At 41.8% G+C, this 16,847-nt stretch overlaps 1 protein-coding gene across 2 annotated transcripts in view; it reads left to right on the top strand.

Moving 5' to 3' along the window:
• The window catches only part of LOC145412590 (uncharacterized), a 73,532-nt gene that overhangs the window by 23,456 nt on the left and 33,229 nt on the right, over positions 1-16,847 (top strand). For both annotated transcript variants that reach the window (XM_080282498.1, XM_080282499.1), the window contains exons 2-3: positions 5,212-5,320; positions 14,534-14,736. In XM_080282498.1, coding sequence (XP_080138624.1) covers positions 5,212-5,320; positions 14,534-14,736 — 312 coding nt within the window. The remainder of the gene's footprint in view (positions 1-5,211; positions 5,321-14,533; positions 14,737-16,847) is intronic.

Genomic DNA, 16,847 nt, shown 5'->3' on the forward strand with positions numbered 1-16,847 from the left:
TTGTGTCCTGCGTCCTGGGCTTTAGTAGAAAGCAATACAGTATACTACAGAAGCTCACTTGCATCACACTAGAGCTGTTATCAGTATGAGTTTCCTACCACTTAATCTAATACAGTGAAGTTACTCAAGTTTTTTTTTTTAAATCCAAAGGTCGAGGTTGTAATGATCAGATTTTTATTGTAAGGCATCTAATGCAACAAGCTAATGAGATGAAAATGCCACTTAGTATGTGTTTTGTGGATTTTGAAAAGGCGTTTGATAGTGTTTCACGTGGAGCTATGTTGAAAATTATGAGATTTTATGGTATACCAGAAAAGTTTGTAAATATTATTAGAAGCCTGCATGAAGGTACTTTTTGTAAGGTAATGGTGGGTGGTTCTTGAGTGATCCATTTCAAGTTAGGTCAGGAGTGATTCAAGGAGGAGTTCTTTCGCCATTGTTGTTTGTTTTGGTTATAGATTATGTTATGAAAAAGGTTGTAAGGAGAACAGGTGCAGGAATTAACTGGAAAGAAAATAAGAAGCTGATGGATTTGGACTATGCTGATGATATTGTACTGATTTGCGGAAGTATTTACGAGATGCAGAGGGTGCTTGATTGTCTGGTGGAGGGAGAAAAAGTGGGATTGGTAATAAATTGTGGAAAGACTGAAATTATTAATATGAACGTGGAGAACCAAATCGATTGTGTAATTGGGAATAATGTGGTGAAGAATGTAGAAAACTTTAAATATCTGGGAACGATTGTATCATCTAATGGATCATTAAACAATGAAATTGAGGAGAGGATTAGACAGGCTTGGCGAGCTGTTGGAGTGTTGAAATCTGTTTGGAATAATAATATGCTTTCGGTACATACTAAAGTGAAAATTTGCAAGTCCATGGTTAGACCCATTTTAATTTACGGGCATGAGTCATGGTACAGTTCAATTGCAACAGATCAGAAAGTATTAGGATTTGAGAATAAAATACTGAAAAGGATTCTTGGGGTAAAGTGGCAAGACAGAGTTACAAATGAAAGAGTAAGGGATATTACGAGAGTGGAACCAGTTAATGAATATGTGAGACTGTCTTGCTGGAAGTGGCTGGGGCACATATACAGAAAAGAAGGTTGTTTAATACAGGATGTGCCAGAGTGGATTGCTAGAGAAAGAAGAGGTAGAGGTAGGCCGAGGGAAACCTGGTTGAGGACAATGAAAAAAGAAGCAGGAGAGGAGTGTTGGTGGGATCTGAAGGAGATGGCAAGAGACAAATATTGGTGGAGAGAGTTCATTGAGACCCTATGCATCCCATGGGGTGCCACAGGAAATGATTGATTGATTGATCCAAAGGTGATAGAATATCCTGTTGGGTAACAAGAAAGTATATACAGTACAGGACTGAGTGCAGAGGCTGCAAGATGACTGCATGAAGATTTGTTAATGCTCACATTTACATAGGGTGGGAAATAATTCCATCTTGTGTAGTGTTTGTGATAAATGGGTGCACAAGAGATGTAGTGGTATCAGAGGTAGACCGCGAGATGATGCTGATTTTATGTGTGCGGTGTGTCGGGGAGAGCAGGTGGAGATTGTCAGGCATGAAAGGGTTGAACTTGCTGGTGAGTCTCTTGAGTGTGTGGAAGACCTCTGTTATTTGGGAGACATGTTGTGTACTGGAAGTGGCGCTGGAGCTAGCTCTGTTGCTAGGATGAGAAGTGGTTGGAAGAAGTTCAGGAAGCTGTTGCTTGTCCTAACATTGAGAGGACTATCCCTACGTGCTAAGAGGTCTTTGTATGCAGCATGTGTTAGGAGTGTAATGCTGTATGGTAGTGAAACCTGGGCAGTAAAGGAGAAGGATATTCGCAGGCTCAGACTTACAGAAATGACAATGATTAGGTGGATGTGCAGTGCGTCCCTGCGTGCAAGGCCTGGTGGGGCTGGGTTTATGATGGAAGAGTTGAGAGGTAGGATGGGACTGGAGAGTATTTGTGTTGTGATGAGGAGAGGTAGATTGGGATGGTTTGGGCATGTGGAGAGGATGGGGGATGATAATTGGGTGCAGAAGGTGAGAAGTGTTAATACAGTATTGAGGGTGGAGTTATGATGGGTCGACCAAGAAAGATGTGGTACGAGGTCATTAAGTGTGACCTCAAGGTTAAGGGACTGAACAGGGAGGCTGCAATAGATCGTGCAGCATGGAGAGCTGCCATTAGGTGACCAAGGCTGACGCATGCAAGCATGTAGGAGCCTTCAAAAACGAAAACGAAAACTACGACAAAAACGTTCGTCTTTGATATGGTATTACTTTGCAAAGCCCAAAGCCAAGAGTGAGAGCAATGTAAATGGTATTGTATGAGGGTTGCATAGGTTGGATAAGCAAAGGAATGTAGACTTGTGAAAGATATACAGTAAATTGAGTTGTTGATTAAAGGGTATATGAAAGTGTACTTGGATGGTATGTTCATGTATGTAGGATGGATATGAAAATGGTATAATGTACTGTGGGTGAATTTGAAGACAGGGGGAGGAATGGAATGAAATTTTTGAATATGGTGACTGAATACAATGACTCCTTGCTTTGTGCAGGTCTCATTTACACACACAGAATTTGTGCAGATCATAAATAAATACAGTACCTCAATTCCATATGCACTGAAATTGACACTTCTCTATTTTCACAGATGGGAGTTGATAAAATGACTAATTTACCAGTTTTCATTTGAACACAGGAAACTATGTGGAAAGGTTTCCAAAGTTATGAAAATTGAGATCACAGTGCATTCAGTGCAAGTAAGGGCTGATATACAGTACAAAGTTTTGAACACATTATCAGTTGCTGTAGTAAGTAAAAAATGCCAAATATAACTTTATTGTGTCTATTGATGATCATGAAGTCTTCAGTCATATAGTACTGTACTGTATATTATTGATGTACTTGAGGAGAAAAAAAATTATAGAGAGCCAGAGTAAAGACTGCCATATTGTATCATTTATTGTATTATTTATGAAGGCTTCAACATGCTTACACGCGTTGGCCTTGGTTACCTAATGGCGGCTGTCCATGCTGCTCCATCTTTGGCAGCCTCCTTATTCAGTCCCTTATTCTGAGGTCTCACTCTTTGACTTCACCCCAGGTTGCAATTTTTCCCTTGACGTTCACGCTTCCCACCCTTCACACTTGATTGTCATCCTCCATCCTCTCAGCATGCCCAAACCATTTCAGTCTATCCCTACACATCACAACACTAGGAAATTATTATATTTTTCCTTCCCCATTAGATAAGAATTGTTTGTGTGTGCTATTTTGTTTGGATTCTGGTGTGCGGTACAGTACAGTACTTCTGGGGGACATATTAGCTGCGAAATAGGGTCATTGTAGCTGTATGAAAAAGTGAGGTGTGGTAGTTTAAAGATCAACTATGAAGATCAAAATAAAAGTGAGTTCTGTGTAGGATCAGTTAGTGTTACCATATTTTGTATTCCGTGATTGTGCCAAGTGAAAATTGATATTTTTTTTCCTAGCCATCCACAATAAGTAAAAATAAATGTACTGTATTACTTAGCAAATCATTAAAAAAAAAAAAAAAAATTGCCTATAGCCTATGACATCACAGAAGTCAGTTTCAGGCACTGAGATGACTTATATGGGAGATAGGCCTACCCAGCATTAACCCTTGTTGGAACACAGCACATGATATCAGTGGACACTCCTGTTCATTTTTTACTTGCATGGATTGTGTTATTGCTACCCAGGCAAATATACTAGTGACTTTTGACATCACAGGAATTATCATATTTTTGACATCACAGGAGTTTTTGTTTGTTGAAATGTGTGGGTGCCAGACATTGCTATTTGGGCAGCTGTGGTAGAGTAATATAACTTTTCAGTTATGTTGAAGTATACTTTTAAGTACATGATTTATATTGATGTGTTCTTTCTGCTAAATTAATAATTTCATGCAAGAACTGGTTTTGGTAATTGGCTTTTAAGGAAGGAGAAGAATTTATGGGAAGAGAAATGGATGAATGAAATAGTGTATGTACTGGATATATTTGGAGACATACTTGATATGGGTTGCACAGTGCATCTGTGTTAACATGCCTGTCAGCAGAGTTTTTCCAACTTATAAGAGCTATGAAGCACATTAAAACAGAATAATTGTTCAAGAGGTTTGTATGTGAGGTGGAGTCTGGTTTTTTAAAGTTTCAAATGGTAAATGAATTTACAGTCATTTGCCACTTTTACTACTCTATACATCATAATTATAATTTCCAACACCAACGAAGTTGGGGGGGTTCATGTATTCACCTATGTTTGTCTGTCTGTTTGTCCACACGATATCTCCAGAAGTTCAGTGAAATTTTGTGGAAGGGTGGGCCATGGGCCAAGAAAAAATTAAATTTTGGGGCGGATCTGGAGCTGGATCTGGAGTAACCTGCACAATATCTCCAAAAATTCACAATAAATTTCAGTAAAATTTTGTGGAAGGGTGGGCCATGGGCCAAGAATGAATTGATTAAATTTTGGAGCAGATCTGGATCCAGATCCTATGTATCTTGCACAGTATCTCATAAAGTTCTCAATGAATTTCAATAAAATTTTGTGGAAGAGTCGGCCTTGGGTCAAGGAACAATTGATTAAATTTTGGGAAGGATCTGGATCCTATGTATTCCACACAATATTTCCATGGATCCAGATTCTTTCTAATGGCAATGGCATTGGCAAAGTTATGCACTCTCTGAGTGTTTTCTAGTTTCATTTGTAATTCGTACTTGAATGATGGAGTAAGAGATTGCATAAGAATGGGAGAACTGTGAAGCAGGATGCACAGTAAAGTGGCCAGCATCATTCAAGTTTTTGGTATCCTGGCTCCACCTCACAAGTGATCATTTGCAGTCTAATTATATTATTATTGTTATTATTATTATTATTATTATTATTATTATTATTATTATATTATGGCATCTGGCAATAAATAGATAGATTATTATTATTATTATTATTATTATTATTATTATTATATTATGGCATCTGGCAATAGATAGATAGATTATTACAGTATTATTATTATTATTATTATTTATTATTATATCCAAATATACTGTACCTGGATCTTAACCACTCATTTTTTTAATGTGAAATATGGTTGGAATGATGATGATATTGGTTGGATAGTCTTAGTAATAACTTGATGGTTTTCCCTGTTAAAGTTTGTATAACTATTCTACAGATGCAGTGTCCAGCAACAGCCGTGATGGCGATGGTGGCGGTGCTGGCTGCCGTGGTCGATTCAAGACTGGTGTTTCCTCCAGGATCAGATATGGGCTATATTATTCCTGGTTAGGACACTTGTCTTTGGTATTTTAAGTGAGGTGCTGATGAGGAGCCTGTATGTGGTGGCACTGTGCACCCTTGGTGGAACAAATATGGTATCCGCCTTGGATCCAGACAACATAATATTTCCTTACACCTCATAATGGGAAGGACCCTGGTCTGACCCTGGTGAGGTGCCGTATATCATGAAGGGGTGCCTGATCTTTACAGAGTGTATGTGCTGTACTGCATCTGTGAGATGACTCAGTAGAAACAGTTGCTTACCTGTGGTTGAAGGTTTCCCCAGCCAAACAGACTTAGGTTAATCAACAACAACTTCAAGTACAACTTTCCTGCAGTAAGATTCCTATGAAAATTTGTGATAACTTACTGCATCAGTTGTCCATTGAACTGCACTGTGCAATCGCATCTCTCTAGGCTATATGGTTATGCTAAGTGACAACCCAGTTGCATGATGATTTATCGTATAGATTAAGGAGGCAACATGACACGAGTTCAGTGGGGATATCTTTTGCTTGAGTCACCCACCCAGAAAAGTCAGAACTGTATGCCAGGTGATAGCTCTGAGGTAGAATGTAACCAATCTGCAGTACAGAGTGTGTGAGGGAGAATAACCAGAAGGGCAAAGGTCAGCCAATGTGGAAGTTGAGGAGATGCTGCATTATTGTATGTTCATTAATCATCATGGGAATTCACACAGAAGTATGTTAGTATACTGTAGCTCTGTAGAGACTATCTTACAGTCCCAGAGGAGTGTTGACTGTCATTTATTGTGGATGTTGGTATTAGTCTTTGTAAATTATGCGGACAGTATTTTTAAAAATTAAAGTGAGATACTGCTACCCTTAAAGCAAACTGCAGTGTTATTGCCTTACTCTTTCCTAGATGAAACACTTATATTCTACATAAGAACTAGGTTATTTGTGTGAGATAACTAGATTAAAAGAGTGAATGAAAGCAGTGTAAAAGAAGAATAGACTTTCACAAGGGTGTAAAAGTAGAATATGAACACATGTCGGTCACAAAAATTGAAAACATTGAAGGAGACTGAATGAGTGAGTGGAACGAGTGGCTTTGAAGGACAGCATGTGATATCACTGTGCTGACTGGGCTTATTTTGGTAGTCTGGCTGGCTGGCCTGGTATGATTGGATCTAGGCCACTGGTTCTCAAACTGTGAGACATGGCCCCCAATGGGGCCACAGCAGGATTTTAGGGGGGCCATGGCAGTCTAGTTCATTTGTTCGTTCATTTTTGAAGGCTCCAACGAGTTTGCATGAGTCGGCCTTGATCACCTAATGGAGCTGTCCATACTGTTCAATCTCTGGCAGCTTCCCTATTCAGTCCCACATCCCTGAGGTCACAATGACCTCATCCCAGGTCTTTCTTGGTCTACCTCTCACAACCCTATCCCAACATTAACACTTCTCACTTTCTGCACCCAGTTATCATGCCCCATCCTCTCCACATGCCCAAACCATCTCAATCTGCCTCTCCTCATCACAACACCAATACACTCCAGTCCCATCCTACCCCTCAACTCTTCCATCATAAACCTAGCCCCCCCCAGGCCTTGCACTCGGGGTCGCACTGCACATCTACCTAATCATTGTTATTTATGTATGTTTAAGCCTGTGAATATCCTCTTCCTTTACTGCCTAGGTCTCACTACCATACAGTTTTACACTCCTAACATATGCTGCATACAAAGATCCCTTAGCATGGAGGGAAAGCCCTCTCGGTGTCAGGAGAGGAAACAGCTCCATGAACTTCTTCCAACCACTCCTCACTCTAGCCACAGAGCTAGCTGCAGCCCCTCCTGCAGCACATAACATGTCTTCCAAATAACAAAACTCTTCCACACACTCAAGAGACTCACCAGCAAGTTCAATCCTTTCACGCTTGACAATCTCCACCTGGTCTCCGCAACACAACGCACGCATGAAATCAGCATTATCTCACAGTCTACCTCTAATACCATTACTTCTCTTATGCACCCATTTATCACAGACACTGCACAAGATGGAATTTTTTTCCATGCCCTTGTGGCAAATTGCACATGACCACTCTTCCTCCAGCCCTAGATACCATCACTTTTGTTTTATTTGCATTTACTCCTAAGCAATTGTGCCCATACAATCTCTCCACTTCCTAAATCTTTCCTCTGCCTCCCTTTCATTCTCTACAATCAACACCAAATCATCAGCAAAAAATCTCCCATGGGAATCCATTTCTGAAGTCACACGAGAGGGCTTCAAGTACCTTGGTACTTGGCGTCTTCGTCGTGGGTCTACCCACCAGAGGCTGTCGAAGAGAAGAGGAGGACAGCCTGGGAGCCAAACCCCTCGCCCCTCACGGGGCCCGAGTACCTGGCAGTGGCTTCGGTCGCCCGGGCAAGTACCACATCTCCCAACACAACACACAAACAACATTGTTTTTTCTACAGTGAGAAATGATTCCCCAGATGTCATTTCTTGACAACTTCTAGCCGGGGACATTGAGAGCAATCCAGGACCCACCAACAAATACATATGTCCAACATGCTCAAAACCTATCATGTCCAGCTGACAGACAAAGGGTTCAGTTCAGTGCAATTCCTGCAAGAACTGGACCCATTACACCTGCACAACACTTGCATCCAGAAAACATTACACAAACACCTGGACCTGCTCCTTATGCTCCTTCCCCTCTCCCACTAACCCCCCCACCAATCCTACTCCTGCTTCCTTCACACCTCCACGGCCAAACCCACCGATCCTTCCCACACCATCCAGTTCCCCAGCTCCTCCCATTCCAACCCATCCTAATCCACCTCAACCCTTACCTCCATCACAACCTCCTCCCTCCCGTGCTGCAGCAGCCAACACACATCGCACACACAACATAAACATCCTTCAGTTAAACATAGATGACATAACCACCAAAAAACAAGAACTTACACAATTCATCAAACAACAGAACATACACATTGCCATCTTACAAGAAACAAAACTACACAGAGCATGGAGAACACCGACATTTCATAACTTCACCACCATTCAACAAGACCGGGCCAACAGCTGTGGCGGTGGACTCATCACCCTGGTACACAAATCCATCAACTTTGCAGATAGCATACCAGTGCACACACACAGTCACTTCTCCCCCCACATGACACCACAGCAGAAGTACAATCAATTAAAATACGCACTGGTAACAAATCACCCATAACAATCGCTAACACTTACATTCCCCCCCAGTCGTTCCCCACAGTACCACACAATTACTCTCCACAGATACACCACGTCACTAACATACCCAGCATCATCCTGGGTGGTGATTTCAATGCCAAGTTGTCGGCCTGGCATGTCAATAACCCTGACACAGACAGACGGCTGGTACTACAATCCCAGACAGATCATCTCTTCATACTGAACAATCTAGAGCAACATACCCATATCCCACACCATGCCCTCTTCCTCCCATCATCCCCAGACATCACCTTCTGCTCCCCAAACCTAGCCCTCACTACATCGTGGAGAGTGGTCAAAACCCTAGGTTCTGATCACCTCCCAATCATCACTGCCAAAACCAGAATCACTCCAGCTGGCCACAAACACACACATACTAATTATTAGATAGCCAACTGGGAGGCCTTTGTAACTGGAACAGAACAACATTTTGAAACACTAAACAGTACACCCATCACAAACATCAACACCGCTGTGCACACTTTCAATACAGTTATACAAAACGCAGACAAAAGACACATCCCTAGAGGCAACAGAAAGAGAGACGACCCCAACTTCACACCGGAAATTCAAGGCCTCATTAGACAACGGGACACACTGCGACACTCCCCAACACCCCATACACAAGACACCGTACAAAAAATACAAGAACTCAACACTCAAATAAACATTAAAATATCAGAACAGCAAACACTAAAGTGGAAAAATTACCTCCAAATACTTGACCACAAAACAAACATCAGCAAACTCTACAAAACACTAAACAGCATCACACTTTCCAACAGCAACACCACACAATCACATGCTGCCATAACAACAACAGACACCATACCCTCAAACAAACAACAAGCAAACACTCTCATCAATCACTTATCACAAGTCAGCCATCTAAACCCCCATCGCGAAGACTGACGTATCATCCGACGTAAGAGAGTTCCCTACAGACCCAGACTACACACCTTTCACTTAGAACCAGACGAAGCACATCATTAACAGCCTTAAGCACTCATCTGCCTGTGGACCAGACAACATAAGCAACATTCATCTTAAACACCTTGGACCACAAGGCATACAAGCACACACCAACATATCAAACTACAGCTACTCACACAACAATACCCAACATCTGGAATCGTGGCATTATCATCACTATCCCTAAACTCAACAAAGACCCCACGTTACCCTCCTCACACTGCCCCATCACACTCCTCTGCACCCCCTCTAAAGTCACTGAACGACTGGTAACTACAACTAGTCACACCTCACATTCCCCTAGCCCAGTCACAACATGGCTTTAGGCCACTACACTCCACAAACACCCTTCTTACAGACCTTACATGGAGAGTTTTTGATGGCATAAATTCAGCTAGGCCACCACACAGAACACTCCTAATCACACTAGACATAAGCAAAGCTTTTGATGCCATCCCCTGCCACAACCTCACAAACAAAATACTCAACACAAACATGCGCAATAACACAAAAAGATGGCTGGCAAACTACTTAGCAGGCAGATGTGCACGTGTAACATTTGCGAGTCAGTCTTCTAACCAGAAACTTCACAAACGGCATCCCCCAAGTATCTGTTTTGTCCCCTGCACTCTTTAACCTATACATGCACAACATACCCACACCCCACACACCACAAATACACATAGCTTCCTATGCAGATGATATAACACTTACATGTACTCACCAAAACGCAAACACAGCTGCACACATCATCCAGTCTTACCTCAACACTTTATACGAATGGTTCACCACAAACGGGCTCAAAATAGCCCCAGCCAAATCTACAGTGACCCTTCTCACAAACTGGACAGCAGAACACAGTCACATCCCACACCTCACCATAAACAACACTCCCCTATCACACACACACACACAAAAATCCTTTGTGTAACATACAATACATCAGTGTCATTTAAACAACACATCACAAACATTGAAAATAAAATAACACGAAGACTCAATGCCTTGAGGTCACCTGTCCATACAACATTCGGACACAACAAAGAAACCACCACCACAGTATACAAACAATACATACATTCAGTGATGAATTATGCAAGCCCTGCCTGGGCTCCTTCACCAAAACACACTACAATACTCTACAGACGATACAGAACAAGGTCCTAAAAATAATCACAGGCTGCACAGCTACTACACCCACAGACCACCTACATCAAGAAACCAGACCATACAGAACAAGTTCCTAAAAATAATCACAGGCTGCACAGCTACTACACCCACAGACCACCTACATCAAGAAACCAAAGTCCTCAAAGTCAAGGATCACCTAGACATGAGAGGCACCCGGTTCCTTGCTGCAGCCTCCACAAACCCACAACATCCACTATATTACATGGCAGCACATCCACCCACACCAAGGAACATCAAAACAACACCCTGCACACGATACCATACACAAATACTGTCATCTCTCCCCTCTCGCCCACCTCAGACCAGCATCCAGAAGCACGTCCACACTCAGATAACCCGCCGCTCCAGTCAGTCACTTAAAGACAACACGCAGCTGCATGCACGGCCTCCTGACATCCACCCTTCTTAATCCTATCTCCCTCGTGAGGACAGGGTCCACCTGACCAGGCTGAGATGTGGGCACCATCCAGTCTTCTTAAACTACCAGAAGTGGCTGGATGACTTTGTTGCTGATGCCTGTCCAGGATGCAGCACAGCACCCCATACTATTAAGCACATTATGGAAGACTGCATTGCACACAATCACCTACACAACAACACAACATACACTCTTTGAGAGCTCTGTGGGAAAGCCCGGTCTCGGCCATGGCCTTCCTAAGGGACTCGGGGCTGTTTGGCTAGACTGCCTAGGGAACAACTACTACTACTACTGCTACTACAACATTCACGGAAAACTCATCACTCAAATCTTCATTCGCCCTTACCTGGTTGCGAGCACCCACATACATGGCCATAGTGACCCTAACCAGCCACTCTTTGATCCCAAGCTTCCTCATTGCCCACTGCACTACCTCTCTAAGGACTCCATCAAAGGCCTTCTCCAAATCAACAAAAAGTACAGTTTCCTTTTCTTTCCTATATATTTTTCCCAAAGCTGTCAAACAATGAATATGGCCTCAGTGGTCACTTTGCCTGGCATAAACCCAAACTGCGTCTCATCAATATACTCTCCATTACCTTCATTATCTGGTCTAAAAGCTTTATGCCTCTATAATTTCTTCTTTTCAGGGCATCACCCTTCCCCTTGTACACATTTACAATTACACTCTTCAGCCAATCATCTGGGACAACACACTCATATATAATTGTATTTATCAGGTCAGCGACTAACCTCACTCCCATATCCTGAGGGTTTCAACATTTCAGCAGGCAACCCAGAAGCACGTGCTGCCTTCCCCACCTGCATCCTGCCTATTGCCCTGCTCACAGTAGCAGCATCAATCAAAGGCCAAGGGCCAAACACTGGATCTGTTGGCACCAAACCCTCCCTGTCCCATCAAACTCCTCATTCAACAACCGGCTGTAATGCTGTCTCCATGCATCTTTAATATCCCCACTGTTCACCACCACTACCCTTCCTTCATCATTCTTCACACACTGCTCACCTATAAGATCCCTCTTCTCCCTCTTCATCTGATTTGCTACCTTTAATATCATATTCTTCCTTTCCACATGACTTAGGTTATCAAGCAAAAGTCTGTGTGACCCAGACTTCACCCTGTAAACCTCTTATTTAACCCTATGCATGGCAGCCAAGTTTTCCTCTTTGTTACCACCCCTCTTCCATTCCCAGAAAATCCTTCTTTTCTCCTTAACTGCAGCTTCTACACCCTCATCCTACCACCAAGTTACCTTATGTCTTGGTGGGCCTCATGTCCTTCCACATACTGAATCAGTAACTCTCAAGAGGTTGCTCTTGAGGGCTGTCTGCTACTCATTAACACTTTTGTCATTGTCTCACTGTTCAGTCATCACTCTCCTTGTCTCGCTACAGAAGGCAGCCCGTACTACTTGGTTTTTCAGCTTCCATTTTTTACTCCCAGGTGCATAGGTCCTCTTTTTCATCACCTGCTCCTTAACCTGTGGATTGCAAGCCACAGCTCAGGCTGGGTAGCGTCACGTTACGAGTCACAGCACAGGCTATGCTGGCTGTGCATCACCGTAAACAACTCAACCCCTATGCAAACTTATGCATGGCGCTACTCAAAGACGGAGAGAGAGAGAGAGAGATTTTTTTTCTTTTTACCAAATGATGCTGTGGATGTTTATCTTCAAGTTTATAATAAACAAAAACTAAAAAAAAAAAAAAAAATCCTTCATTTTTTGAGCACCATGGGATGGGATAAAAAAAGGTAATTGCGCAATCCACAGGTTAAGCACCATGGCACATATCAATAACTTGTGTTGCTCCACACACTCCTTGCTCCCCATAACTTTAACATCCCTCACTAACCTCCTGTCAGCCCTGCTGACCAGGAAATAGTCTATCTGGCTGCCATTTTCCCCTGACTCGTATATATTCAGCCTACTCTTTCTCTTCCTAAAATGTGTGTTGCAAACAGTCATGTTCATTGCCTCTCCAGACTCGACTATCCCTTCTCATTTCTCATTTCTTTTACCTTATGTGTATCCCCCATGTATTCCTTCATATCCTTGAGCTCCTTCACTTACATACCATTTAAGTCCGCTCCCAAAACTACAATCTCATCATCCTCCATATCACTTACTACACATTTTAAGTCAACCCCAAATCTATCCTTCTCTGCCTCATCCAAGCATGCCTGTGGGCCATACGCTGATAAAAAAACAACCATTTTCCCACTGAAATCAGAGTGTTTTTGTGAAATCGCACTTTGAGTCCTCTTACCATTTTCCACAACATATTTATGTGAATCTGGTTTTTCCATCCTTCTGCACATGAAAAGCAAAAGCCGAAAGCAGTTGGATGTGGACCCTGATATGAGATGTCTGTTATCAGTGACTCAACCTTGAATCAGTTGACTGACTGAAAGCAAATAGTGTTGTCCATCCCATTGATATGGAACAAAATATGCATTCTGATTGATAGTTGAAAGTACAGTAATAATATAAATGGAGAGCACCAAACAGTTTTTGTAATCATTATTTGTTGGGGTCTTGCGAGAAAACTGAAGGGGGCCACGAGGATATTAAGATCCCTACAAGTGAGGAATGAAGTGCATAAGTTTGAGAAACAGTGATCTAGGCTCTCACCATCACTATAGTGATTCTTGTGATCATTCAGTGAGATTGGGTAGAACTTCTTATACATCATTTTAGCTGTTCATTGCATAGTGAGGACTGACTGTGTTTTGCTTCTGTGCACTTACAAATTGGCTTTTAACTCATCTAATGCATTCACAGTATTACAGTGGTGGTAGGTGGGGATGCCCATCATCCGCTCTTGATGTGCTGCCTACTTCGTCCTTCATGTCTGTCATTCTTTTTCTGTCTCCCTCTTCCTCTCTTCCTACTTCCCACTCTTCCTGTTACCATTTATATATACAGGTATCTTCTTTCCACTTCCGGTTGCTCTGCAGTGAGTTGCCTAGCCAAACAGTTTCCTGTAACTCAGGAAACCCTTTTACATTGTTGGCTGATACCCATATAGCCAAATAATGGGTTGACATGGAGCTTACTATAGTGCCCTTGTTAACTGGGTGGAGATGTAAGTGTGGCATCCACCCAGGAACCAAACCTGACAACTGCATGGGAACAGTGGTTCACTGCACAGGACAGCCCTGCAGCGGCAATTGATTGCCTGCAGTAGGCAGCTAGATCAGACAGGCTGGGGTAGCACAACACCAGCAGCAACTATAATCCAATATATAGACTGAAAATGTCACTCCATAGATCATACTGTTTTCATTATAATTGTTTATATCTTAACTTGTTTCATTTATTTGGATGCTGTTTAAGAATCTGATTAATTCAGCAATAATATGAACCTCTCTAACTTGAATTGCAGATGATCCTGAGTCAGAAAAATATGATGATGACACCAGTTGGCAGAATTACGTTGACCTCGAAGATGATAAGACGCAGCTGCCTCAGAGAGGTGCACGTGAGGCCCTGAAGCAAGTGGATGAGGCATTATGGGACATTTTGCAAAGCAGTGTAAGACAAGAAGATAATAGACTAGGTATGGAGAGAAGAGAAGACACTGTAAAGGTTAGTGTAGTATACCTTTAAGTTACATATTCTGTTCTGTAATTTGTCTGTCTAGGTATCCATAGCTGTCAACTTACACCCTTATAAAATAGGTACGCAAATCTCCTGGCCTGCCTACCCCTGGAACTGCAAAAAGGGTCCGATTTTTTAACTTTCATCAGGGTAAAATTTTTTCATTCAGATTTGAAGAGCTTGAACTTACACCTGAAAATTTATATGTCACTCTCATATGACTAATCGTTACTGCAATATTGATTGTCAGAAAATGTCAAGAGTAAAAATTGTTACCTCTTGCTTATAGAGAGAAAAAAATTGCACCAAAGTAAGTGCAGCAGTCTCTCAACTTTCCAGCATAATAGAGCCAAAGGCATGTCTGGGTAGTGGCAATGTCTGGATAATGAACAATATCCCCCCTGCTATACCCAGACCCAACCTATACCCAACCTCCAACCTATACCTGTTTGTACAGTATGTCTGCTTACTTGAGCGGTGTTTTCTGGTCATTCAGGCATAATTAGACAAAACACACATAGTAATATCCAAAGTAATGCCCCCCCCAAAAAAAAAAAAAAAAAAAAAAAAAAAAAAAAAAAAAAAAAAAAAAAAGAAAGAAAGCCCAATAACACCTTACCTATACACTACTGTATGTACAGTACTCCTCCTAATTTTGGCTCTGTTTTCAGGTCAGTCTGCTATATTTAGGCGTCAAAACACACACAAGAAAATCCAAAGTAATGCTCAACACCAAGAAAAAAAAAAAATTGAAAACCAAAAAATACTTTACTTATACACTACTGTAAGTACTGTACCCCTCCTAATTTTGGCACTGTTTTCAGGTCAGTCTGCCATATTTAGACATCAAAACATACACAGAAATATCCAAAGTAATGCTGAACACCAAGAAAACCATGCAAATAAACACTGAGAACCAAAAAACACCCTACTTATACGCAATTGTATGTACAGTACCCCTCCTAATTTTGGCAGTTTTCAGGTCAACCTGCCATATTTAGACATCAAAACACAAGTTGCCAAACACCAAGAAAACCATGGGGAAAAAAAAAAAAAACTGAAAACCAAAAAACATCCTAGCCTACCTATACACAACTGTATATACGATCTATCTATCTATTGCCAGACACCATAATCCCGTAAAGGGTGGCCATTTGTCACTGAGTTAGTTGTTTTACAGAGGGGGGCACCAACCCTCCACCAACCCACTTGTAGACATGTAGGGAGCACGTATGGTTTGGTTATATGGTTACCACCCAGCGTTGTAAATGGTTTCTTGGCTTACAGGAAACCATTTGGCTTGTCACTCAATGTAAAGCCACCTGTAAAGGAAAGAAAAGGAATAAGAAGTGACAGGAAAGATAGGAGAAATAGGAAGAGAGGAGGGCAGGCACAGAAAAAGAATGATAAAAGCTAAGGAAGTAGGCTGCACTACATCAAGTGAGTGGATGATGGTCACCACCACCTACCACAACCCCTCCTAATTTTGGCAGTTTTCAGATCAATCTGCCATATTTAGACATCAAAACACACATAGGATTATCCATATTACTGCAATGCTAAACACCAAGGAAACAGTGCATAAACAAAAAGCATCCATAAATAACTTCAGGATTGTTGGAAAACTAGTGATCTGACACCAGTGATAGCTGTTCCTGGGCCACAAAAAAAATTCCACTGCCAAACATGCCACTGGAAATTGGTTAAATTGTTATGAATGGTATACCATCATCTTTGCTGGTGTTTATACTATAAGGTAAGCTAATAAAAACACAGAAAAATGATGAGTAAAAGTACAGAAATGCAGTGAGAATAAATAGTATTTGGGTGTAAAACTTACCTTCATATGACTTCCCACCATCCTAGTGCAAAATTTTGTTGGCACCTTCCAAGAATTAAGCACATGTTTAGATTCAGAATTTAATGAGCTTCCTCGTGGTCTCTTTGGAATTTCGGTACAACCAATAGTATTCGAATAGATTGCAAAAAAACTGCAAAAACTCATGAGTCAGTGCTATCAATGCAAAGGAGGTGAGGGAGTAAGGGGGGAGCCAGTAGGGTATGGATTAGGGATGGGATGGGAGAAGTGAGGTTGTGGG

This window comes from Coenobita brevimanus, chromosome 93 (genome assembly GCF_032717465.1).
Source record: "Coenobita brevimanus isolate Jiangsu-jjx chromosome 93, ASM3271746v2, whole genome shotgun sequence".
NCBI classification, from domain to species: Eukaryota; Metazoa; Arthropoda; class Malacostraca; order Decapoda; family Coenobitidae; genus Coenobita; species Coenobita brevimanus.